Raw genomic sequence first — 27,246 nt, 5'->3', positions numbered from 1 at the left:
CAGCTCTGAACTTTGGATAGCTTTCAAGGATAGGGAAAATGCATGTAAAAATAGCTTCTGAGGGCTATTTTTACTGCTCCCTTGTGCTCTTGACACCCTTGTAAATATCAGGTGTGTGTGTGTGTTGTTTATGTGATCTTTTAAAGCAGCACCACTTAAGATGTGTGGGGGTGCTACAGAAGAAAAAAATCAGTGCCACACCCTGCTTCCCCATTCAGTGCATGTACGGAAGTGCTTCATACATCACCCTGATTTTAAAAGCTATATTAATTTTTAATAACAAATTCAGGCTTCAGCTATTAGCCAAAATAAGTAAATAATAAAATAAAATACCTTTACCCCACTTTTAAATCTTCCCCCGTTTCTGTCATATAGATTTGTGGCTGTACTCATTGGGGGATAAGGCATGTCCAGGATCACTGATGCACTATTTGTAAGTGACCTGTAGCGATGTTCTGGTTTGCTTGTGGATAGAGACTTGGAGGATGGCACAATCAAGAGATGTCAAATGTTTTTATTTGATTCCCTGGGTTAGATCCAGTCAGCTTCTTTACTCCACCTCACCCAGTTCTGCAGCATTTGCAGCCCCGTTCACATGGCAATTGTACATGATCCCCAACATAGCGTTTTTTACTGTCAAAGGGAACCCTTCTGTCCATTTTCACCAGCAGAAAAGCTGGTTGGATCTAACCAATATAAATTTTTCTGTTTGGGTCAGACTTGTAAAAAGTGTGCATATCAGTATTAATAACTTCTGATTTATATACCGCTCTCCAGGACAACTCAATGCCGCACTCAGAGCAGTTTACAAAGTGTGTGAGGTGGGTGGGGCTGAGAGAGCTGTGACTGACCCAAGGTCACCCAGCTGGCTTCAGACAGAGGAGCGGGGAATCAAACTTGGTTCTCCAGATTAGAGTCCTGCCGTTTTTATCCATTACACCAAACTGGCTCCCATGATGGTAACATAGTTCTCAAGTGAGGCAGTGGCATAGTAGTTCCTGTAGAGATGAGACTCGAGTCAGATGCAAATAGTATGTAAATCATTGTAAATTCCACCCACTGGCAAGGATAATTACCCCAGTTATTCTTCCTATTTTAACTAGCAATTTCCTTTAAATGTTTGCTGCAGGGAATAGACGAAGGCCCAGAGGGACTCAAACTCATTTCTGACATCATCCGTGAGAAAATGGGAATAGACATCAGTGTGCTGATGGGGGCAAACATAGCCAATGAGGTCGCAGCAGAGAAGTTCTGTGAAACCACAATAGGTAATTTTGAGGAATAATTGATTCCTTGAATAAAAAGATACCGGCTGTTGAATGATTATTAGGAGGTTTTCCATTCTTTCTTATTTTAATTGCTGAACTCTCTCTTTCAAAGATAGACGCAGGAAAGGTGGTAAGAAAGAGGGAGAGAATAATTTTCATTCTGCCTTCATACCAGCTTGGAACCACTTGTATCTTGACTTGTGAATGGCTTTCAAGAGACATTCATCCTGGTCCCAAGGACAGTTTTCCAGCTTCTCTAGCTTACTTAAAAAGAGGAAAGTACCACTTACCTTGGCAGTCTAAATAATTACTTTTTTTTGTTCCATTGAAATGAATCCTTTCTAAATAGAAGGTGGCTTTTTATATACCAAGGGAACAATCCATTAGAGTACACAGTTGTGCTTCATTAATATCTTACTGGTTGCACCCATAGTTTTATTAACATAGAGCAGGAGTCTACTGCATTATGGAGAATGGTTAGATTAGTGATTTCCATATGGCCCAATAGTCAGTGACACTTAGGGCATTAGTGTGGCTCAGCTCAACTCAAACATATTCAGTGAGGTTTGCATGACTTTTGATAGTCAGTCTGCCTCTGGTGTGGTTTATGTAGATCAAGGAGAATTAGATGTAAATCACAGCTCAGCCATGACGATCTCTTTGGATGGCTTTCATTGACTAATTCTCTGCTTTGTCCTGTGAGGATAAAATGGGATGACCCCACCGTAAATTCATTAGAAGAAGAGTGGGATTTAAATATCACACAACATGCTATAAGAAATTAGAATTATAAGATGAGATTTCAAGGAGGAGCTGCTTTTATTTTGGTGATCCCTGCTATGTTTGAGAATGCCAAGATGATTCCTCAAATAAAAGTATCAATTCTTGTTTTCTGTCCATCCAAAAAGGCTGTAAAATTTGGGAGAATGGCCTCCTCTTCAAAGAACTCCTTCAGACTCCAAACTTTCGAATTACTGTGGTGGATGATGCAGATACAGTTGAGCTTTGTGGTGCACTTAAGGTAAGAAAATCTCTTGGGTGGGAGAAATCTCTTCCCCCCCAAAGTAGAGAGCAATATGCTCTGAGAACTCAGTATTAGGCTTAACTCTGATGCAAGGAGGCAACATGTGGAAAGGCCTTGGATTCACTCAAGGCAGCTCTTTGGCTGCTATATGAAAATGGTGCTGTCCTAGATGAACCACTGGTCTGATGCAGCAGGGCTCTTTTTATGTCATTATACACTTGTTTCCTCTGTAATCTTGAGCAATGTACTGATATTCAAGCACAGGTCTAAAAAGCCATGTAGGCCCACAAAAAATTCAGAAAAAGAAACAAAATTGTGTCATACCTTTTGGGTTCTATAGAACTCTTCATCAGGTAGATGAACTGAAAAATGAAGGGGGGAAACAGATTTTCTACATCTTAAGACCTCATCATGCCAGTCTTTGATGTTGGATGCTAACAGGCTCATGGTTTGATTGCTGTAAGTTTTACTTCATAGCACCTGCATTCTAGGAAGAAGAAACAAATAATGGAAGGTCGTCTCATTCAAGAAAGCAGAGTCCAGCAAAGTCCAAATGTCTAATCTAGATTTTATAGAAACAGCACGTTTTTAGTTTTGTATTACAAGAGTCAAACGCCAAGCGCCAGTTTTTTTTTTCTTCAGACCATCTATCTGGAAAGATTTCAGTAGATATGACTGCATTAATAGGTTTTTAGTTTAGACAAGCAAAAACAACTGAGAGGGCTTTAGATGGCTTTAAAGAGGGATTGTTACACAAAATCAGGGAAGATTAATCAATTAATGGCTGTTGACCATGACAGATACATGACATCTCCATCTTCGGAGGCAGTATGCTAATAAGTACCATTTGCTGGGGGGCAATAGTGAGGCAAGGCCATATAGAGCAAATTAATATGTTGCCAAGGGAATTCTAAGGAGAGAATTATTGGCATTCTTCTTCCAATAATAATGATTTTAGTTCCTGAAGCAATTTTTAAGATTGCATCCAGAATGCAGTCTCCCCAGCTTCCAGATGCACTAGTTATTATAGAAAGAACATCTGCTGTTCAGATGCACACATTTCTGCATATCCACTTCAGATTACGTCTTTTTATTGTATCTGACAACAGGCTAATAGAGATGCATATGTGGTGTGGGATGTGGACAGCCTGGAAGTAAAATATTTACTTTAAATAGCATATGTGTAATATAGTTATGAACAGTCCAAGGGTGCCGTAGAGACAAGGCTAGAAACAGCTGCCTGTCAGCAAGAATTTACTGCCTGTTTGTATTGGCTGCTTGATAGCTATTCCTTGCTAAGGTCAAGTCTAGTGAAAAGTACGTAAGCACTTTTAAATGGGAATATTTTCCTATAAGAAGGTGAAGTGCTAAGCTTCAATTATGTAAAGCAATTACTAGTAATTTTGTATGAACTCCTAGTTAAATATTCATAGTGAGATCCAGGGGTGGACTGAGAAGGTGAAGAGGCCCAAGAGCCAACAGTGGGCTTCGGCTTACCCATTGCCTCCTACCACAAATTGGCAGCAGTGTGGCAGGAGGCGATTGTTGAGCTGATGTGGCTCAATGTTTCTGTTATAAAGGTTCTGTGGCAGCTGTACTGTCACCATTTTTATATTGTGGCGCAGTTTGTATAGCATACGGCAGGGGAAGAGAGAGACAATGGAGACTTCTGAGGTAACTCATAAAAAGGGGAGACTCGAGCATTATTGAACTGGTTGGTAGCATGTAAGCTTTGTGTTCCCTAAAGGGGAACCGTTGTTACCCTAAAAGAATAATACGGTACTTAATTGTGAGGTAAATATAACCCCCTTTTCACAGCTATTTTAACTTGGTACATCAGATGCAGATTGAACTGAACGTTTATTTACAGAAAATTAAGTGTATAACAAATTAAAGGTTTTGTGTAGAATAATCAGTATGGAACATACAACTGCTCTACACAACTGCTTTTCCTCACTAGGAGTTAACACATTCAAACTGTGCCTTAGTTACCAAATACTAAGGGAAGATTTGATTCCTTTTTCTCCAGACAGGGTTCTTCAGCATTCAAAATTCAACTGTAACTTTTTTTTTTACCACAGTTGACAGGCTGACTACTCGGGTTCCAGGCTGCAACTTTAACTCACAGAGATTCTGGTCATAGAACCTGTGCACAGAAAGATTTGATGGGCCCTTACCAGGGTGCTTGCTTATTTCACTGAAAACCAGTTTCCTTCCCTAACTTGACCCCCAAATCCTAACTAAAAGCCAAATAAAAATACTGTCCAAGCTGATGCTCTTGTACAGAGCTGCCCAAACTCTGTCTGAGGGGGAAAGTATCTCTTTTCCCTTCTTAAGCTGAGGCTGGCTCACACCCTCTCATCCAGTGGAGTTCCAAGGTTTCTGATTGGCTGGCAATCACTTGGATTTGCATAAGGCTTAAACTTCAAGGATTGGTTCAGACCCACGGAGGATAGGTGGGACTTTGAAATGATTGCCACAGGTCCAACTCAAGTTGTTTGATGAGATATTAGCCTTTTATACTCTTGTTCAAATGGGAAAAGCCCTTCCTTCTTAGGATTACCAGATGCCCGCCAGTGGTGGGCAATTTTCCGGGGGTTTGCCCTGTTGCCTCCTGATTAATGGCAATCAGCAGGAGGTGGCAAAAACCCCAGAGATTGCCTGCTACCCTAGGCAACCCAGGAAAGCACACACTGGGTGTGCTCCCAGCAGGGCACAACAACATCACTTCCTGAAGTGATGTTGTTGTGCCAGTCACGGATATCCACCTGCGCTTCACTGGGGCCAGATTTGGCCCCATACAGGCCAGAATTAGCCCCACGTGAAGCGCAGGAGCACACTATCGCCTCTGTGATGATGTCACTTCCCAGAAGTGACACCATCACATCTTTCTGGGTCCACATGCATGGGGAAGCTTCCTCAGGAAGTCTTGGGTTTCTCTGCACCCTGCCAGGAGGATATAGGAACCCAGGAACCTTATTCCTTCTGCAGTAGGCAAGAACAAATGGAAAACTATGACTAATTCCTGGGGGGAGGGTCCAGTTCTAAGGATTCAGTTCCCCCTCTCCTTACAGCCCTGTGAGTCCCTACTCTACAAAAAATGTAATTTTTGCAGGGAGCTGCTTGGCCAATGCAATTCTGACAACAGTTTGCCGAGCCATGACTAAAGCATGCATGCTATCCTGCTGCTGCTGGGGGCATTCCATAATGCCTAAAATAAGTACAGGTGTGAAATGCACAATCAGGGCCAACATTGAGGTGTTGGTGGGGGGTTGTGAATGAGGAAGTGGGTTGTCTGGATTCTCAGCATTCATTTTTCTTTAAGACTGGGGGGAGTCTGTAGCATGATCCTTCCCCCCCCCCCCCGGGATCAGTGACTATCCACACAGAGACATAAGGAAGTGATGGTATCCTACAGCTTGCTCTTCTCGTACAGAAGGAAGGGATGTCTGTCACCAGAGTGGGACTTCCTCATCTCCCTTCTCCTGCTGCAGCCCAAGATGTCCCCTGATGTGCTGCTCCTGGTGATAGGGGACCCGCAGGAACAGCACGAGGGGAGAATAAGAGGCCTGCAGCAGGAGGGGGAAGAGGGAGAATAGACCAAAATGTCCCCCTTCCATTCATGGAAACTTCCTGCTGTATCCAACCCATTACTTATTCTGATCTTTCCATGTTGCCAAAGACATGTTGCCATGGCGAAGCCAGAAGCTTTTTTACATTCAAGAATGCTGCTCATCTCTGAGTATGCTTTTTCCTACATGCCTTCTCTGTAGGCTGTCTTGAGCCTTCCTTCACAGATCCATGGTTCAAACACCAACAAGAAAAGGGAAAAGGCTGTAGTGTCAAGAAGAATAAAAATCCACGAGCCAGACCCCCCAAGACCAGTACACAAAATAACAATAAAAACATATATAATGTCAAAACAATGCATCGTACATTATCCATACTGTATATACAGAAATATATAGACTGTGTGTAAAATATCCACCCTATACTTTAGAAATCAGCACAGTTCCACTAGTTTGGCAAGTATGCAGATGCAAATGCAGTCACTTATTTAGCAATATAAAAGAACAAACTCCACAGTATGAGGAGAATAGACAGATATACAGGCACAAATACAAGCACTTATTTAACAAACATACAGCAACCAACTCCACAATATAAGGATGGTAAGACAAGCTCTCAGATATGACTCGTTCCGAAAGCTTCAGTAATTTTAATTACAGACAAAACTTCCCCAAAATTGCTCCAAATAAGGGCACAACCTGTGTGAAGATACTTTAACTCAGCAAGATTAATCCTCCATTGTTTACTGATTGCACAGAATATTTGGGCAAAAAACATGTTTCTAATTACCTTGAACTGAAGAAAATATAACCAGAACTATATATCATGTGCAACTCCTCCATTAAAAATCTCTTATCTGTTATTTAAAATGATATAATTAATATTCAGTGATTATTATACGAAATTATTTATAATCCACAAAATTACAAGTATAATATATACAAAATGAAATAATAGCCTAACCATAGTGGTAGTCCCTTGCTTGTATGAACACATTTGTTGTTTGTCATGATATATTAGCTGTGTTGTGTATCCCAGAATTGTTGCTGTTAGCTGATCATCCTAAAAATAATATAGTAGAATTTCATAGTTCTCTGGCACTTTCCCTAATGTGGAATAGCTTCATTTTAGCTGTTCCTTGTCCTAGAAGTAAGGAAACGCAAGAGAAAATCTGTTATTTATGTTGGCTCTTTGCTAAGCTTGGCAAGATACACATTGGCAATCTATTCTGAATTGTATCTGCTCTAGCAAAATTCTCTGCAGTTCACTGACTCTGAACTCACCTGTCAGGTGTATGGGCGCCCCCTTGTGGCGGGGGTGGCGGCGGGTCGGCGCGGGACGCCCCCGGCGGGTCCGTGCTGAGTCCTCGTAAGGAGGTAGGGGAGGTTTCCCTGAGTGAGGGCCGGCTTGGCCCCTGGGCGAGTCCCCCTTAAGGCCTCAGATGGGCGGCCACCGTCTGGTCTGGCGCTGCCAGCCAGCAATTAGCTCCACCCGGCCAGTCACCCTTCCAACACCAGGATGAACTGGCCCAGTCACATGTGACTCTCTCCTCCTCGGCCTGGGGGCTCACCTCCCTAAATACCCCCGCCCCTTATGGCCAACCCCACCCTTCCCTTCCAGTGCCCGCCCCCAGTGCCATTCCCACCACCTGGGCCAGGCGTGGCCACATCCTGTTGCCCCATCCGCCCTGGCCCCATTGGCTGCCTTGTCCCTGCTCCCTCCCTTCTTCCTCCCTGTCCTGCCCCCTGTCTCCTCCTCCCCCTCTAGCTGGCCTCGGTGGATGGCTGCACGGGCTGCCCTTCTGCCGGCTGCGCCCGCCCCCTCCCTTGGCATGCTGGGGGTTGTAGTTCCCCTTGGGGCTCTGCGCTGGCGCGGGCGTCTCGCCGCGGCCCGGCTTCCGGGGCGGCCGCTCCCTGCCTCGCCCATGGCCGCGGCGTCCCGCGGGCGCGGGCCCTGGCTGCCGGGGCTGCGGCCGCGGCCGGGATGACGGCCTTCTTCCTCCGCGGCCGTTTGCTGCTCGGCGCCGGGCTCCTGGCCTCGGCGGGTCGGTGGCCGCGGCCGTCAGCTCCGCCGGGGGGTTGAAGGGGCCTCCTTGTCTGGGCGGTGTTTCCGCGGCCCCGCCGGCGTTCCTCCCGGCGCACCTCCCGGCCGCCTCCAGGGACCGCAGGTAGGCGTCGCTGCGGGCGGGGGCGAGGGAGGGGGTGGGGGTCGCGGAGTCCGAGGGTGGGGCGCCGCCGCCCCTCGGACACACACCCCCCCTGAGCGTCGTGCTGGACCTTCCATCTTCGGCGAACATCCGGGAGAGGAAGTCGGCATTGGCGTGTAACTTCCCCGGGCGGTGGCGGATCGTAAAGCTGAAGGGAAGAAGGGATAGATACCACCGTAAGACTCTAGCATTATGGTCCTTTAGCCGGGACATCCAGAGAAGGGGGGCGTGGTCCGTCACGAGGGTGAAGGGGTTGTTGACAAGATAGTATTGGAGGGCCCCGACGGCCCATTTAACTGCCAGTGCCTCCTTCTCGACAACGGCGTATTTCTGTTCGGCGGGCTGTAGCTTCCGGCTAATGAAAAGGATGGGGTGTTCTTGACCTTCGTGCTCCTGCGACAGGACAGCCCCGAGTCCTGCATCCGATGCATCTGTTTGTAGTATGAAGGGCCTGTCGAAGTCGGGGTTGCGGAGTACGGGGCTTGCGGACAGTGCGGCCTTCAGGTCCTCGAAGGCATGCTGGCCCTGGGGTGTCCATCGGACCCGGTTCGGCTGGTCCTTCCTCAAGTAGTCGGTTAGGGGGCTGGCTCGGCTGGCGTACTGGGGAATGAACTTACTATAGTAGCCGACGAGCCCTAGGAACCCGCGTAGTTGTTTCTTCGTCCCTGGTCGGGGACAAGCCTCGAGGGAGGCCACTTTGTCTGGGAGGGGGCGCAGCTGCCCGCGTCCTACCAGGAATCCCAGGTACTTGAGCTCCTGGAAACCGAGACGACTTTTCGTGGGATTGGCTTTGAGGCCTGCGTTGCGGAGGGCCTGGAGCACGAGCCGGAGGTGGCGAAGGTGGGACGTCCAATCCGGGCTGTATATCAGGATGTCATCGATGTAAGCGGTGGCGAATCCTTGACAGTGGGTTAGTGCTCGGTCCACCAAGCGCTGGAAGGTGGCCGCCGCCCCGTGCAGCCCGAAGGGCATCACCTGAAACTCGAAGAGGCCCTGGGGAGTGGCGAACGCGGTCTTTTCTTGGTCCCCCGGCGCCATGGGGACCTGCCAGTACCCCTTCGTCAGGTCCAGAGCCGAGAGGTAGCGGGCTGTGCCTAACTGGTCAATCAAGACGTCGGCCCGGGGCATCGGGTATGCGTCGAACTTCGCTACTTTGTTAACCGCCCGATAGTCGACGCAGAACCTCACTGACCCGTCCGGCTTCGGCACGAGGACGATGGGGCTCCTCCACTCGCTGGTTGATGGACGGATCACCCCTAGGCGTAGCATCTCGTCTACTTCGCGGGCTACGGCGTCCCATTGTTTCCGGGGCAAGGGCCTCCATGTCGCTCGGGCGACCTGCCCCGGGGCCGTGGGGATGGCGTGCTCTGCCAGATTGGTGCGTCCGGGCCGGGTCGAGAAGCAGCCTGGTACTTCGTTTAGGAGCGCTTGGAGTTGTTCTTGTTGTTGGGGGCTTAGGGCAGCGTCCATCCCTGGGGAAGTGGCCTCTGGTTGGCGCGTCGTCCAGGGGAGTTCCCCGTCTGTTGGTTCCAACGGGTCGTCGGCCAGCTGGCACTCCCCCGCCGATCGTTCGCACCACTCTTTTAGATCGTTGACGTGCAGGCGTTTGGCCTGCCGCTGGGATGGCCCACACTGTACTTCGTAGGAATGGGATCCCAACACTCGGTTGATTCGGAAGGGGCCTTGCCAGGGGTCCCCCTGCTTGGACGGTCCAAAGACCCGGCGGCTTACCAGAACCCGGTCGCCCTCTAGGAAGGTCCTTGCCCGGGTTCCTCGATCATAGCGGGCCTTCTGCGTGGCCTGGGCTTTCTCCAGGTTCTGTCGAGCCAAGGAGCGGACGGTCTCCAGGCGCTCTCTGAGGCCCCGGACGTATTCGGGGGCCGGCTGGCCCGGTTGGGCCGGGGCCGTGGCCCACTGCCCTTCCATTACCTCCAGGATCCCACGTGGGTTGCGTCCATACACTAGCTCGAACGGAGCGAACCCCGTCGATGCCTGGGGCGATTCCCGCACGGCAAAGAGGAGAGGGTCGAGGAATAGGTCCCATTGCGCGGGCCGGTCGTGGGCGAGCCTCCGGAGCATCTGCTTCAGGGTCTGGTTAAACCGCTCCACTAAGCCGTCTGTCTGGGGATGGTAGATCGACGTGAAGATTTGGCGTATCCCCATGGTGCGGCATAGCTGGCGGGTGACCGAGGCCGTGAAGGGTGTCCCGCAATCTGTGACGATCTCACGGGGCAACCCCACTTGGGCGAAAAACCGAATGAGGGCTCGGGTCACCCCCGGGGCCTGCATAGTTCGCATGGGGATAGCCTCGGGGTATCGGGTAGCATAGTCCATAAGGACGAGGATGAAGCGGTGGCCCCGAGAAGTCCTGGGCAAGGGCCCCACAAAGTCCATAGCTACCCTCTCGAAGGGGTTGTGGATCACGGGCAATGGGGCCAGGGGGGCCCGCGGCGGGTGTCTCGCCGAAGTCCGTTGGCACGTCTCGCAGGTCCGGCAGTGGCTCTTGACAGCCTGGTCCACCCCCGGCCAGAAGAACCGTGTCAGCACCCGGGCCAGCGTGTTGCGAGGCCCTTGATGCCCGGCCCAGTTATGATCATGGGCGTGCCGCAGGACGATCTCGCGGTACTCCCGGGGCACTAAGAGCTGGCGGACTTCTCTACCCCGTTCCGTCGTGAGTCGGTACCACACGCCCCCTTCTTGGACTATCCGTGGCAGCCTCCCCGCCCTCCGAGGGTCCCGTACGATCCCTTCACTCACCGCCACTGTGTCTCGGAGCTTCTCGAGAGTAGGGTCGGCGGTCTGGCTGGCGACGAACGCTGGGTCGGCAGGCCAGTCAGGCAAGTTGGCCCCTGGGTGTGGCGCGGGTCCAGGATGGTCGTCCCGTCTCTCCACCGGGAGGGCCTCCTCGGGGCCCCGGGCGGCTTGTAGGTGTCGGTGGAATTCAGGAACGTCTCGGCCTAGAAGTACGGGGTAGGGGAGGTTGGTGACCCTGGCCAACTCTACCTCCCAGGTCTGCCCCTGGCATGATAAGGGGACGCGAACCACCGGGTATGTCTCGGAGTGGCCGTGGAAGCAGGCTACCGTGGCGGTCCGGACGACCGGTAGCCCGGTGGGGAGCAGCCGGGTGCGGATCATGGACACCGAGCTGCCGCTATCCAGGAACGCTGAAAGCCGCCGTCCCGACACCTCCACCAGAATCAGGAGCGGCGGGGGGCGGGGAGGCGGAGTTGTTGCCGGGAAGGCCTCTTCCCAGCCCGCGTCGCACTCCATCAGTGGGCAGTCACGTATGTAGTGGCCGCGCTGGCCGCACCTGAAGCAGGGCCCCCGGTCATCGTTTTCCCGGGCGGTCTTCGGCGCCCCGTCTCGGTTGGGGCCTGGTGGAGGGCGACCCCACGTGCCTTCTCGTGGTGGTGCCGACGGCGTTAGCCTGCTGGGACCGCTTGAGCCTTCCCGGTTGCCCGGTCGTGCCCTTCCTGTACGGGGGACTTCGGGGCCCCGAAATCCCGGACCAGTGGAGCGACCTCCACTGCCAACTTCGCGGGGGGGCTCCCGGGGATCGGCTGCTGCCGTGAAATTCTCGAGCAGCGCGGTGGCCTCCTTCAGGGTCGCTGGCCGGCTGCAGGCCACCCACTGTCGGGCCTTCGGCGGGAGGATGTTCAGTAGTTGCTCCAGAACTACCTGATCTACAATCCCCTTCTCACCCTCCGTCGCGGGCCGTAGCCAGCGATGAGCAGCGTCGCGGAGGGCGTTGACCAAGGTCCGCGGCCGGTCGACCTTCCGATAGGTGATAGCGCGGAACTTAAGGTGGTAAGAGTCCGGGGTCACTTCATAGCGGTCGAGGATGGCAGCCTTGAGTGCGCGGTAATCGGCGCCCTCTTCCTTAGGCAGAGCTCGCAGGGCCGCTTGAGCTTCCCCCGTCAAGTAGGGTCCGAGGATGAAGGCCCACTGGGCTTGGGGCCACTGGGCGGCCTCCGCGGTTCGTTCGAACGCTTCCAGGTAGGCATCAATCTCGTCCGTCTCGCCCAGCTTCGTCAACTGGAAGGGGGTCCCTCGACTCGGGCCAAGCGGTGCGCCGGCCCCTCCTCCGCCCAGGGCTTGGGCCAACCCGCGTAGGAGGGTGGCCTGGGACTCCTGCTGTTGAGCCGTCAGGTCTCGTAGGAGCCGCACCTGCTGTTCCGCCATCCATTGGCCCAGCTGGCCTAAATCTGGGGCGGGCGGCCCGGTGGGCCCGGGGGCCGCAGCAGCGCCGGCGACCGCCTGATCCATGGGCTCTAGGGGGTCGGTCCAGAGGGGGGTTCCCGGCGGGGATGGCCTGAAAGTCGACGGGCGTAGGTAGCTCCGTGTGCGGGACCACCCTGGCGGGGCGGGTAGGCGTGGCACCGGCCGCTTCACAGCAGGATCAGTGCCTGCATTCTCCACCACTTTGTCAGGTGTATGGGCGCCCCCTTGTGGCGGGGGTGGCGGCGGGTCGGCGCGGGACGCCCCCGGCGGGTCCGTGCTGAGTCCTCGTAAGGAGGTAGGGGAGGTTTCCCTGAGTGAGGGCCGGCTTGGCCCCTGGGCGAGTCCCCCTTAAGGCCTCAGATGGGCGGCCACCGTCTGGTCTGGCGCTGCCAGCCAGCAATTAGCTCCACCCGGCCAGTCACCCTTCCAACACCAGGATGAACTGGCCCAGTCACATGTGACTCTCTCCTCCTCGGCCTGGGGGCTCACCTCCCTAAATACCCCCGCCCCTTATGGCCAACCCCACCCTTCCCTTCCAGTGCCCGCCCCCAGTGCCATTCCCACCACCTGGGCCAGGCGTGGCCACATCCTGTTGCCCCATCCGCCCTGGCCCCATTGGCTGCCTTGTCCCTGCTCCCTCCCTTCTTCCTCCCTGTCCTGCCCCCTGTCTCCTCCTCCCCCTCTAGCTGGCCTCGGTGGATGGCTGCACGGGCTGCCCTTCTGCCGGCTGCGCCCGCCCCCTCCCTTGGCATGCTGGGGGTTGTAGTTCCCCTTGGGGCTCTGCGCTGGCGCGGGCGTCTCGCCGCGGCCCGGCTTCCGGGGCGGCCGCTCCCTGCCTCGCCCATGGCCGCGGCGTCCCGCCGGCGCGGGCCCTGGCTGCCGGGGCTGCGGCCGCGGCCGGGATGACGGCCTTCTTCCTCCGCGGCCGTTTGCTGCTCGGCGCCGGGCTCCTGGCCTCGGCGGGTCGGCGGCCGCGGCCGTCAGCTCCGCCGGGGGGTTGAAGGGGCCTCCTTGTCTGGGCGGCGTTTCCGCGGCCCCGCCGGCGTTCCTCCCGGCGCACCTCCCGGCCGCCTCCAGGGACCGCAGGTAGGCGTCGCTGCGGGCGGGGGCGAGGGAGGGGGTGGGGGTCGCGGAGTCCGAGGGTGGGGCGCCGCCGCCCCTCGGACATCACCCTTGTGATCTATTGCCTGTCTGAGGTTGTATATAGACTGAAAGGGAAAAATTGTTTTGTACGTCAGTAGACACCTTTCATTATTCACCATTTGAGCATTTGAAATTGTTTTATACAGTGTTAAACCATTGGGCTGTTCAGCAGAGTATTGTATGACATGCAGTGGCTCTCCACAAGTTCAGGTGGAGGATTTTAACCTAATATTAACATTTTTAACTGAAGATCTTGAAAATAGATGTACAATCCTATGCAGTTACTCCAGTCTAAGTCTATTGATTTCAATGGAATAACTCTGCATAGGATTGCAATATAAATATGGGTCCTTCTGCATACATAGATGCCATTCATTTCTGTGGTAGGCTTGGAGTACAAGATAGATGTCAAACTTAAGCAGAGTTCATGTTTGAAGAAAACGTAGCAAGCTATTTTGTAACTTGCTACTAAATGAGGAAAGATAGAATCAGAGGACTTCAAAAAGCAGGAGCTGTATATTCTGTGTTCATTAGTCATTCCTAAGTATGTGTGTTTTCTATGGATTGGCATTTTGAATGTTAAGGATGGGGTTTAGAGTTGGCCTTAATGCCTTACTGTGTCATTATCGCTCAATGTGACTCTTTCTTTCTTTCTCTCTCTCTCCCCCCCATACTACTTCTTACTAGTTTTAAGCTAAATACTAAAATATAAGAACTAGACCACATTTAAATGGTTGCAAAAATCAATCACAAGTGCATAAAATTTCACAACTGAAAGAGTGATGAGTCTACCATTATCTTCTAATAAAAGAGGCAATGTCTCCATATGATCTATATTTTGGAGTAAAGGAAAAATTAAAAGATTCCTAGCTTCAGAAAAATAGCTGCATTCAAAAGTCAGGTGACATACAGTGTCCACGCTGCCTGTACCACAGTTGCATAGTCTGTCAGAATGTGGTACCTTACCATACCTCTCTTGTAAAATGCTAGATGGTAAGGCATTTAGGCATGCCAACATAAAGAAATGCCTGTACTGAGGAACAGTAAGATATGAACAACAGTCAGAAAGGTGACCAGATGGAAGTATACGAACAAATTGAGTACAGCAAACATGTTGTGCTCTACAAATTGTGGTATTATAATCATACCTAAATAAACAGTGCTTAAGCATGCTCATAGCTTCCTGTCTGATGACTGAATGGAGGGAGTCCAAGGAAAGATTAAGGAGCTGAAGTTGTTGCTCTACAAGTTTATCCCAATGGAAAACAAAAGAGTTTTCACTAATCAAGCCGAGATAGCCCTCTTGGCTGTTGGAGTGTATGATTTTAACTTTTAGGGGAAAACCCTTCATCCAAGCCTGAACTTCAAGAGATTTGTCCCGATTCGGCTTGGAGCGCCACCCCTGCTACACAATTTGGAATTCCTGAGATGGACCATAGGAATGTAAGAAGAATTGAGTCAAAGGACTTACCTATTTTATCGATCCAATTAACTTTGCGCAGCTGCCTTGGCATTGAAGAGTTTAATTGCAGCTGGAATATATTTTATTCTGCTGGGTGAAAACAGTTGCCAGTATATCCTTTCACCAAGAGATATTGGCTTTAAAAGGATCAGCACTGGGAGCCTTCCCATTCTTCATTTGAGAAATTAGAATACTAATTTCTGATGGTCGAACAGGGGGCCACTTCAGTAGTTCAGCTAGATTCCAATTATTCTGATAACCGTGGTTACTGCAAGAACTGGCAAAATATTAACAAAGTGTTCCTCCTAGGTATGAGAAGGGATATGGAATAAAAATAAACTCCTAGGATACAAAACGGAACTAATCAACTTCCAAAATTCACCCAGATTTCTATTCTTTCTAGCTGCTCTGATTAGCTTTTGCCAATTATTAAGGCAAGCAGGTTGCAATTTATACCATCTAATGGGTAGACGGGTTCATTTGGGGGGTCCTGTTTCAGAGTCTTTTTCAAAGATGGTCTGCCTGTTAGATGATATAAATTCCAACCTGCATGTACTTGGACCTATACTTGAAGTTGGATCCTATGAACTTTTTGAGTGATCCTAAGGAATACTAATGGACTTTAAAAGTATCAACTGTTTATAAGTAGTATCCTCATTGCTTTGCACTAGCACTTTATGTATAGGTCTGTATATGAAGACTGTGCGTATTGATATATATTGAATAGCAATTGAACTATGCAATAACAAGGATATTTTTGCAATTGTTAAGTCCTTTAAAATAATCAGTTTTCTACTATCTACAAATATGGCTATTAATTTGCCAGATAGGTTGATCTTACTATCCTTAGATGATCTATAAGGATTATTATAACAGCTTGTTTCCTCCACTGATATTCCCAGAGAGATAGAATGAAAGACTTTTGGGGCAGTGCCAGTGTGTGCATTAAAATCGACAGCATAGATAAAAGATGGCCTGGGATATCTACAACTCAAATAGTGTACATAGTTGTCAAATAGATCCCAAAGAGCAGTAGTGGATTTTTTGACTTGCTGTGGGAGAAACTAACGTTTATTAAGACCAGTATTAAAGAGCCTATTGGCCAAGAGGGAAAGTTAGGAAGTAGGGAGCTTTTAAAGCTTGGTGATAATGATATCAAACCAAGGGGACCCCCTAAAGGCCTTCTCTTGCTGCCAGTCTGAATAGCATCAAGCGAGTAAATTTGAAATCCAAAGAACATTTTCTCTAGGGCCCAGGTCTCCTGCAAAAAGACAAAATCATTTTGTATCAATTATTCTTTAATTTCTGGGGAGAAGCTTTTAAGTTTCCATCCAGCAGTGTCCCAAGGAAGCATTTTCAGACACTGGACTTCTGGTGCATTTGACATGTTTTCCAGTCACTGAGCAGCATAAGTTTGTTGAAAGGAATCATTATAGGATTTAGTTTATCTTTGGTTCAAGTGGAATAGAAAAATTCTGTTTAACACCAGAAAAGGCTGCTTGAGCCTGCTGAGCATCCACCCCAGAGCCAGACAGAACATTTGTAATAGCCCGACAGCCCTGTATTTCGTCAAGAGGAGCTTGAGATCTCTGGTTTCTCAGTGGCTCAGTAGGGCCCTCCAGCATTACAAGTGACAGACTAAGAGGACATTGGGCAAGCTCAGAGGAGTTGGCATCTACTTTAGAATAAGAATGTTTTTCCAAGGTTTTCTGTAGGGTTTTCAATCTGTTGATTAAGTGGGTTTGCTCACCAAAAAGGTAAATCCCCAAACGATCCAATCAAATTTATTTTAGTAGGCTCAAAATGAGAGCCTGTTGTCTTAGCAGCCTTATCCTCTGAAGCCTTTGTCTGATGATTAGTAGAGAGTTCAGGCACTTACCAGGAAGGGGAAACAAGATCAATGAGCCTAGGCTGTTCGCAAGACTTTTTTCTTTCCAGTCTTTGCCCTAATTTAAGAGACATTCTAAGAAACAAAAGAACTAGCCTCTATGAATCAAAAGCTCTGACAGGATATATATTGTATCATTTGAGATGTAATGCTTTAGAGCATATTAAAGATGGCAGCCTTGAAGGATAAAAATGAAGGGCTGCCTGGCCTCCACGGATCAAACCTGGGACCCGTGCCACGTATCGCAAATCAATCAAACTTAAATGCTGGTTCAAAAGGAAAGCTAAGTGCCGCTTTGCTTCCCATTTGTTGTTCCATAGATACGTATACCATGATAAAGAAATATATTTAAAACTATTTTGTTTTTAATCAAATGGAGAGGCCCAAAGTTCATATAACTTGCCGAGAAAGTTTTCTTTGATTTAAACTTTGTGGCGGCAAAAGTTGGTTCTTGCCTAATGTTACGTGTTGTAGCTGGCAATGAACTTTTTGATTTCTCATTTAACTTCTCAAGGACGGATACAATTTTAACATCTTGTTTCTGAGCAAAACACTCCCTTAAAGGTTTAAAGTAAAAACAAGCATATTTTTTAAGCTGAGCTGTCAGGTCATTATCTTTCTTTCAAGTATCTCTGCTATTAAAAGGGTTTGCATGGCAAGCATATTATAATCAAAAGCTCCTTGATTCTCTCAAGGAAGGCAATCACTAGATGAATTAAAAGCCCTTTTCCTCTCTAATCTCTGAGGGGAAGAAGGGGCTAGTTCTTCTACTGCAGTATCCCCAGAAAGAACTGTCACGTCATTATTAAGACAACTATATCTATTTGTCACAGGTATAGAAAAAGCTGCCACACAGAAATAATAATAATCTATTTTACTTCGTTTAAGAAATGGTGGTGTTAAGATATTAAAAGGTAACGCCCTCTTAGTCCCCATAGTCCCTCCCTCTCTCTCCCCCCTCCCTCTCCCCCCTCCCTCTCCCTCGCAAGCACGCGCGCGCACACGCACACACACACACCCCATGTCAGAAATGGAGTGGACTTGGGCAAGTGGCTAGGCATAATAAAGATGATGAGGCTAAATAAGAATTACAAAGTATTTTGTGCACTATATAAATGTATTTATTACAAGCTCAGTGTCTGCCAGTTTCTGTTCTTCTTTTTCTCTCCATCCCCACTCAAACAGCCATGGTTTACCAATCACGCATGATGGGAATCCTTAGAGAAAAGAAAAAGTAATTCCTTTTTCCTCCACTGGCTCAGTTCGGACATCACCATAAACTGTAGTTTGCTTTGATCGTAGATTAGTACTCAAACCATGGTCAAACAAACCATGGTTTAAAGCTGCCTGTCTATGATCATTTTCCATTTGCTTGTTACTCTACTGCATAAGCAGTGGCCTTCAGCGTTGGAGCCATAGCTATACTTTCTCAATGAAGTCATCAAGCCAAGCTGTTGTTAAGCTTCCTCTAGCCATGGTCTGGCATAGTTTCAAATTGAGCCCTCGTCTTTGTCATGGTCACCTTTCTAGCATGCATGCATACCCGAGAGAACTGTATTCAGCTCCCATTTTGCAAATGTAGAACGAAGAATAGGTGATGTCCATGGCCCGCTGAGTTTCTTTGGTGGAGGAGGTCTAGCACTCTTTCCACTGGATCATACTTTAGTTTTTTGGGGTTTGTGCAGGGTTGGGGTAGATAGATGCCTCTGTGTGACTCATTAGGACCACAAGCATAAATAGAGATAAGTAATGATTTAATTGCAGCTTCAGTGTCTCCTAACCATTCAATTGTCACAGCCTCGTTTCCTTCTCCTCCCTCCTTTATTCAATAGAACATAGTGGCAGTGGGAGCTGGCTTTTGTGATGGCCTTCGCTGCGGAGATAATACCAAAGCTGCTGTCATTAGACTTGGACTAATGGAAATGATTGCCTTTGCAAAAATCTTCTGCAAGGGGCAGGTGTCCACTGCCACCTTCCTGGAGAGCTGTGGGGTTGCAGATCTCATCACCACGTGTTACGGCGGGCGCAACCGAAGAGTGGCCGAAGCATTTGTGAGAACAGGAAAGGTACAGTATATGAGGCTGGCGTTTCTGTTTGACGTTTTCTTGTGGCTTGAGAATTTCTCTAGATCGTTGTTTCCCAACCTGCAACTGGGGACCCCTGGAGGCCCACGGAGTTATTGTAAGGAACCCACAAATCAGTATGTGCAGTAAGCATTGTCATTTTGATCTTTTTGTCATTACATATTTTCTCAATCAGTGAATGCTAATAGTACATCTGCTATCATGTGGGAGGTCTACAAAAAAATTGATGTTAAAAACAGGTCCTCGTTAATGAAAAAGGTTGGAAGCTATAGATTAAATCTTTGTTTGGAATGATCTTGAGATGTATGGATAGATTAATGCAATCTGCTGTAGAAAGTGTAGGGGAATACCTAACATCAGTTTTGTTGGTGACTTTAATTATCCTAATATATTTTTGTCGCCTTAAGGCAGGGCTGTGAATTTGGAAGAAGTCCATGCTGTTTAGCACATACACATAGTTATAACCCTTCTACCATCATTGCAGTCAGTGGTCTTAGGAGGAGGCAACTGTACGTCATATTGCACTGCAAATCCTGTAGTGCAGCTCATATCAGTTGCTTCAGTCTTCATTGACCTTTCCTGCCAATGCAAATAACTGTCAGGGACATTCCAGCAGGCTCTGTAGCCTACACAGTTAGTAGATCCCTCTTTGAGCACAAGAATGCCTAAACTAGAAGCACAAAAGATCTCACTGGAAATGTGAACTTGGGGTCTAGGATGCTTGCTACCTTGTGGACTTGCCCCCAGAATAGGAGTTACAAAGACAGGTTGGGGGAGGACAATGAATGCCTTTGTGCCATAGGGTGGAAAAAATGCCTGGGGAGGAGAGGTCTGTGAACGAGTATCAGCCATGAGAGCTATGAATGGCACCTCCATGTTCAGCGTCCACTGGTAACAAACAGTTGAGCTGCTTCGACCATGTCCTACTAGGGACGCTTCCTGGTGACATCTGGCTGGCCATTGGGTTGAAGACCAAGTGTCAGTTGCAAGGGCCTTTAGTCTGATTCAGTAAGTCTACTTTTACGTTTGGTGTAATGCAGATATTACCTTGACATACAATATTACCATGTGCCATATCTGCAACAAGTTAAATCCATTGGAAACTGTTATTTAGGTTGTGGTTTGGCTACCTGGCATTGTGGATGGAGGGAAAGGGGTTACCAACCTCCAGGTGGGGCCTGGAGTTCTTCCTGAGTTATAGCTCCAGACCACAGAGATCAGTTACCCTTGAGGGGCTACATCAGAATACAGAATACAGACCCTATGGTATTCCATAAAGTCTAGGAGAAACAGAAGTCCTAGAGTAACAAAACATTCCCGCTGAGCTCTCTTCACCTCCCCACTCCAGGCATTGCCCACCAATCTCCAGGAATTTCCTAAGCTGGAGTTGGCAACCCTAGTGGGGAACCTGACACACACACCTGATCCACCCTTCCCTGCTAGCTCACGCCACACTCATATCCCAAATGCTGCTCAAGGATTTTGCAGGTACTAGTGGAATGATTCATTTTGGGGTCCTAGGCTGCTCTGCTGCCTTCCAGTTGCAAATTTTCAATGAGCTTTGTGCCTAATGTGCTTGTACTCTTTTGATTAATTTTTTAAAAAATCTGCCTGAGGTTTTTCTAATACACCATCTTTTTTTAAAGCAAGCTTCAAAATTTATTTATTTAATATTTAGACAATTGAAGAGTTAGAGCAAGAAATGCTGAATGGGCAAAAACTCCAAGGACCCCAGACATCCGCAGAAGTGTATCGCATCCTTAAGCAGAAAGGCTTGGTGGAAAAGTAAGTAAGAAAATGGGGGATTCGCAGAGCCCATGCAGTAAAAATGTTCTAGAAATTACTGCTACCAGTAGCTATTGGGTGGGGGTTGCTATCTAACAAACTCTGTAATGAGCTACACCCTAAACTGAGCTTGAGATGAGCAAGACAGAGGCTTGGTTCAGAAGACTGTGCAAAGCACGGTCTGATTTGGTTTGGAAGGCAGGAAGTAAGCAGTGGGCTCATGCCCCCCCTCTCGTGAGCTTCCCTTTCAATCAGGGCTGGCTCATGGGCACCCTCACCCCTGCAGCACAGCCTCAGATGTCCCCCGTCAGACGCAGAAAGGAGGTCCTCCTCAGCAAGCACACTGCCTGCCCTGCTTCTTCCCGAGCCAGCGTGGTATAGTAGTTACAGTGTCAGACTTGGATCTGGGAGAGCCAGATTTAAATCCCCACTCTGCCATGGAAGCTGGCTGGGTGACCTTGGGCCAGTCACGCTCTCTCAGCCTAACCTACTTTGCAGGGTTGTTGTGAGGATAAAATGCAGGAGAGGAGAATGATGTAAGCCACTTTGGATCCCCACTGGGGAGAAAGGCGATGTAAATAAATAAATGGTCTGGCATCTACATGTAGTTGCGTGATGATGGGGGCAGCACTTCTGGCCATGTGGCCTCCTGGCTTCTTACTATGGATATGCTGGGAGTGGGAGCCTCCTTCTGTCCCTGCCACTGCTGTTCAGGCTCAAGGCTCCTCTTGTTGGAGTGGCAAGGATGGAGGGGTGAATGGGCACCTCCCTGGAGCCAGCCCTGGACCTGAGCAGCTGTAGCAAGGCCAAGAAGATCTCCCTGTCCGCTGCAGGGTTGGTGTGGAAGGCAGTCATCCTGTACCATACTGACGGTGTGCTGGTCCTGGTGAGTTATCCATAAATTTCCGTAGAGAGGAAAATAGTGGCTCCCTGGGGTTATTCCAGGTTAGGAGAACAGCCCGGGAAGAAGGCTGCAGGCCCCTCTCCCTCCACACCTAGGAATTAAGTTCCAGCCTTGGAACTCCCAGCTCATTCTAGCCGGCAGGACAGTGGGGCAGAAGAACACACGGATTGACACAAGGACAATTCTTCACACAGTCAGGCCTAAGATGTTGCCTTGCTGTTTTGCATTTTTAGGTTCCCGCTTTTTGCTGCTGTCTATCAAATCTGCTATGAAGGGAAACCTGTCCAAGACATGATTTCCTGTCTTCAGAGTCATCCAGAGCATATATAAAGCACGCTTTTTCCATGGTCTCAACGGCTGCCTTTATCCTATTCACGTGTGCGTCTGAATAGGAGTCTCACCAGAAGTTGCTCCATTAAGCAGTCGCGGTAAAACTGAATGTCTATGGAATTCTGTACTTGTCATAAAACAGCACAGCTCCTACGTTTGTAATTTTTTACTGAATGAAGTCTAAATGGTTTTCAGATGCAGGACTTGCACTCTCCCATTCTAATGGCCCAGTGGGGCAGGGGAAGTCCGATCTCCCAGCATACATTTTAAAAGCAGCTGATTCCCTGCCCCTCACCCCACTGCCCAGGTTTAGATCAGGGCTACAGTGGTGGTGGCGGTGGAGTTAATCCTTTTACCCTCATGCAGTTTTCCTGAGCTGCCATTAGCAGCAGGATAAAAAAGACAGGCATCCATATCAGACTTGTCTTTTTTCCTCTAACCACTTGGGGGCAGGTTTCTACTCTCCCCCCCACACTACACACGCACAAAGCCCCAATCAAATTGGGAGCCCTCTGTTTACTTTTCAACTTAAGGTACAGTCCTAAGCGGAGTTATACCCACCCATTGAATTCAATGGACTTAGAAGGGCATAACTCTGCTTAGGGCTACACTGGTGATCACAGCTGTTCCACATTTCATCTAGTTAGATCCTAAGTATATTTATCTTGTGCAATGGAAAAGGCTTGATTGGTTTCATTCTAGTGCTTCCTTTACATGAAGGCCCTGATCCAAGTTCCTTTTTTCACTTATGGAGCTGAATGTAGCCTGAAAACGCATTTTGCTTTGGGGGCATTTGCTGAAATGCACTAGAGTACTGTAGGACATGTTTATCTTTTGATCAGGTTTGCACATTGCTGCCGGAAGCATAAGAGCGCTTTAGTATGGAATCAGTCTGATAGCACTTACTGGGAAAGAGGGCGGGCACTTGAACTTCTAAACAAATTTTAACAGCTTTTTAGAAACAGAAGAATCAAATGGGGGTTAATCTCTTTTTTTAAAGGGGTATGCAGCAGATAGTACATTTTTTCTTATTTTTATCTTTTCTTTGGGTTTTTTTTGGAGGGGGATGTTTTTCTTCCTCTCTTTCCTGTACCATGGAAGAGTAAATATGAACACAGCGGTCACACACGCTCAGTATGACTTTGGATCAAGTGTGTATGTGCACAAGTCAACCCTTATCTTAGGTAAATTCAGACAGACAGTTGAGTTGATGGGGGGAGGGATTCCAGTTGCTTGCACAAATGCTGATACAGCACTGGTAGATGGTGAAATGATCGCATGTTGCTACCTGGCTTTACGCACCTTTCCAATGCACATCCGGGAGGTGGTTTAAGTTGTGATTTTTGCCACAATTTTTTTCTTGCCATAGTTATTATGCCCCATTTGGTTTGGCTTCCCTTGCCAACCTCTGGCATTCTGTTGGCCCTTTCTAATAGAGATCATTTCCGCAGTTCTTGCTCCAAAACCCGTTCTGCAGGAAGATCCCTAGATGTTGTGGGTCTGTCTGCCAATTGTACACAAAGCTCCATCCTCAGTTCTGTTTTTGTGATATCCAGCATTCCTAACATTGCTGTGCTATTTCACCAGCTACAGGAGTTGCACATTAAGAAATGAGTTAGGAATTCCCATGAGCATATGATTGTATCATTCCTTGAACTATGTTAAATTATATTGGCATTTATTTCAGTGCCTGTTTATGACGCTGTATTAACTGAGCGCTCTACCTTTTTGAAATCCCTTGACCAGTTCCCTCCTTGCTTCCAAATGTTAGTAATTTCTAGAAGCTCTTCATAGTCTATGAGGCCTTGGCTCCCTGATGTCTTAAAACAATGGAAGATTGATGGCCTGGTCTTGGATTAGTGAATTTGGGACATCACTGAATCGACTTACCCGGTTTATGTGAGGTGAAAGACACCTCCACCTTTTGAAAAGCTAATTTATAAAGAGTCAAGCACATTATTTTGCAGCCCGGGAAGTAATGCAGATGTATAATGTACTAGAAGTTAATTCTGTGCTCAGAAAGGAACTGATTATCTTTGGTATACACTTCTAACCCTGGAGGGATTTGGTTTGGTTATTACCCTCTTTGTTGCTGACAGTTCAGAATGCAAGTCCTCTGACTCGGGCAGCCCATAATGAATTTTATTGGCGGCCCATCCTGCTTGAAGCTGACAGAAGAGTGCCTTGCATAGGCTTGTTGTGGGTTGCAACAGCTGAGGTTCTCCTTATTCAGTTGTTTAGGAATAAGTGTTCCAAATGCATTTCTTGGCTTGGGTAGACTTGGGAATGAGGGGCTGCTTCACATGTATGTAAAGGGTTTTTTCCCTAAGCAGAGTATGCTAAAGAAAATGGAAACAGGGAGATCTCATGTGGTAGTTGCATTGCATGCATTTGCCATTTATGTGTCTTGTTTCCTCACCCCCCCACCCCAAAACTCATTTCTGTGTAGGAAAAACATTGCATGAAGCAGACCTTAGAAATGGCAGATGGAGAGTTACTTTATCATTGCAGTAGGATTTGAAAAACTTCGAACAAATTATAGTGCTCTACATAATTGAGGAATGTGAATATGCAGAGGTTTTCCATATTCTCTTCGTTCCCCTATTGTATTAAGAAGATGGACGAGATGAGACTGCCTCAAGAGTAATGTGATAGTGTAAGAACTGGATGACTGAAGGATATATATCTGAGAATTAGCTGATCCAGCTATATGTCAGGCAACTTGAGAAGGGAAAGCACACACTCCTCTTTGTGGTACCGATGTATGTGAAACATTTATCCATCTTTTATTTAACCATCTCATTTAATGATGGCTTTGCCTTTTATTTGTAACATAACAATATGTATTAACAATCTGTGGTTTGTGTAATAGGTAAAGGGCTATGTAAGCTGAATGTGATGAATTAAGCGTACTGTTGAATCACTTAATAAAATAAAGACTTGATTTTCTATATTGCCATTTGTCAGTGAAACCTGATGAAAGTTTTAATGAAACATTTCGTCAAACTCGGCTCACTTTATTTTTTCAATAAAAGGTGAGATTCTGTGACTATTCAGTGTCTATTCCTGGGGATAATTCTGTTCTACTACTAAACTAAAATATTCTTGCTCTGAAAATGACACTTTTAAATTGCTGTTTTCTATGACACTTTATTTTGCAGTGTTCTCTGAGAGCAAAATCGAAAAGAGTAGCACCTTTAAGACTAACCAACTTTACTGTAGCATAAGCTTTCGAGAATCACAGTTCTCTTCGTCAGATGCATCTGACGAAGAGAACTGTGATTCTCGAAAGCTTATGCTACAGTAAAGTTGGTTAGTCTTAAAGGTGCTACTCTTTTCGATTTTGCTACTACAGACTAACACGGCTAACTCCTCTGGATCTCTGACAGCAAAAGTTTGAAGAGGGTTCTTTTTTTTCTTCCTAGCATCTCGTAGTTGGAATAACGCAACTGGAAATAGTGTGCCTATTACAAAATATATCAAAATATGCCACTAATATAATTATCAAGAGACATGATTAGGTGTGTGAGGTTTTATTTTAAAGTAAACATACTGGCTAAAGAAACTCTTATAGTGCAGTCCTAAACAGATGTATACCCTTCTAAACCCATTTACTCCAATGGACTTAGAAGGGTATAACTGTACTCAGGATTGCATTGTTAATGCTGAATCCAAAGCGCATGTTCCATCCACAGAAGGCATTTTCACCAGCCCCAAAAAACTTTCCTGCCTCTTGTCTCCCAATTCCTGAAGAGCTCCCTGAAATGCTGTTTCCCTGGCGGCAGGAACCCTCAGAAATGTGACGGGGAGATGTAAGGGGTCTGCAGTGTGAGGGGAGAATTGGCAGTAATCTCTCCTCCCCACCACAGCACTGGCAGAAAACAATCTTTGGATTCGACCCACTGTCTTCAGTCATCTAGAATGTTGATAGTTGTAAACAAATATTAAGTTATATTTAATTTTTTAAATTTATGTTATTTATAATCAGCCTTTCTCACTAGGACATGACAGTGTAGATCAATATAATCAACAAGAAGGAACTCCAATAAATAATGCAACAAGATTTGCAGAAATTTGAAAACAGAACTGAAGCAAAGCCTAAGTATTAACAGGACGTGTTAAAACAATGCAAACATTACATAGTAGGATCCTACTGGCAGCAACAGGAAGTACAAACTAGCTATACACAGTAGTATGGTAATCCCTAATCTTTTACCCAAGTTAGAACAGATTTTTATTGTGTAACTGTAGCTAACTTAAGAGAGCAATCTGGGTACAAACCCTGTGCCATATTCTTCAAGTTCTGTAAAGTGCATATATACAATTCTGGGATACAGGATTCCATTATATGTGGAGAAACAGCTCAGAAAATGGGTCCCACGTTAATCTGTAAGCAAGTCAACCCTTATTGATCACATTGTTCCATGCTTATATTTGAGAACTGGTATCTAGCCGGCAAGTCGGGACTGTGGAAAAGGGCAGTTAGAGCTTTCCTTTGACATTTGCCCATGGTTATGGAACCTGAGGTTCCAAGCTAATCATTCAACTTTCTGAAGTTCAGTATATTTATCTAGAAATGACTGAATACATTCCTTATTGGTTTACTAAACATTTCCTTGTTTTGTTACAGAAATAGACTATTCCTCTAGCGAGCAACTGCAGAGTAACATCTTTTGTTAAGAAAAATGGAAAGGGGAGGAGGGGGGATATGTTGCTGGGCGTGATGGAAAGCCAAAGGTTATTACAGAGGTGTTGTTTGACTTGGTTAGGTTAATTTTTAGATCTCTAAGAGTGGGGTAGAAATTAAATGAATTAATAACATTTCTGGCTCATCGCAAGCTACTGGAACAAAGTCACAGTGGCCACTCTCCCTTTTTAAATATAAAAGTCAGCAGTATTTTGGGAGCTTGATTCCACTAGAGGTCACTGCTTTGCCAATCAAGTTTCATAACCTGTTGTGGAGACTTTAAAGCAGCCTGAATAGCCCATACTAGCCTGAGCTTGTGGTAAGTACTTGGTTGGAAGACCAGTAAGGAAGCCTAGAGTGGCTATGGAGAGGAAAGCAATGGCAAAAACCCACCTGTCTCTTGCATTGAAAACCCCATGAGGAGTCTCCATAAGTCAGTTATGACTTGACAGCACTTTATTATTATTATTATTATTATTAGTGTATTTGTGCAATATTGGCAATAATCCTCCTCAGCTCTTTCCTATTGCCGGACCTACTATTTATCCCATGTTCATCAGGGCCCAAAATAAAGCATTTATTACTTCTACAGGTCATTTTTCAGGGAAAGGCAACTTCCATAAAACCAAATCCTAAGCAAGTGACAAGCTGTAAGCCTGGGATGTGTACCTAAA

General features: G+C 47.4%; 1 protein-coding gene across 1 annotated transcript in view; it reads left to right on the top strand.

The window, feature by feature from the left end:
• The window catches only part of GPD1L (glycerol-3-phosphate dehydrogenase 1 like), a 35,852-nt gene extending 11,012 nt beyond the window's left edge, over positions 1–24,840 (top strand). Inside the window, exons 4-8 of the mRNA XM_054991546.1 lie at positions 1,130–1,268; positions 2,177–2,289; positions 18,615–18,848; positions 20,545–20,651; positions 21,789–24,840. Coding sequence (XP_054847521.1) covers positions 1,130–1,268; positions 2,177–2,289; positions 18,615–18,848; positions 20,545–20,651; positions 21,789–21,885 — 690 coding nt within the window. The 3' untranslated portion in view covers positions 21,886–24,840. The remainder of the gene's footprint in view (positions 1–1,129; positions 1,269–2,176; positions 2,290–18,614; positions 18,849–20,544; positions 20,652–21,788) is intronic.
• Positions 24,841–27,246: the final 2,406 nt, after the last annotated feature.

This window comes from Eublepharis macularius, chromosome 11, assembly GCF_028583425.1.
Source record: "Eublepharis macularius isolate TG4126 chromosome 11, MPM_Emac_v1.0, whole genome shotgun sequence".
Taxonomy (NCBI): domain Eukaryota; kingdom Metazoa; phylum Chordata; class Lepidosauria; order Squamata; family Eublepharidae; genus Eublepharis; species Eublepharis macularius.
This window is presented reverse-complemented; position numbering and strand designations above follow the sequence as displayed.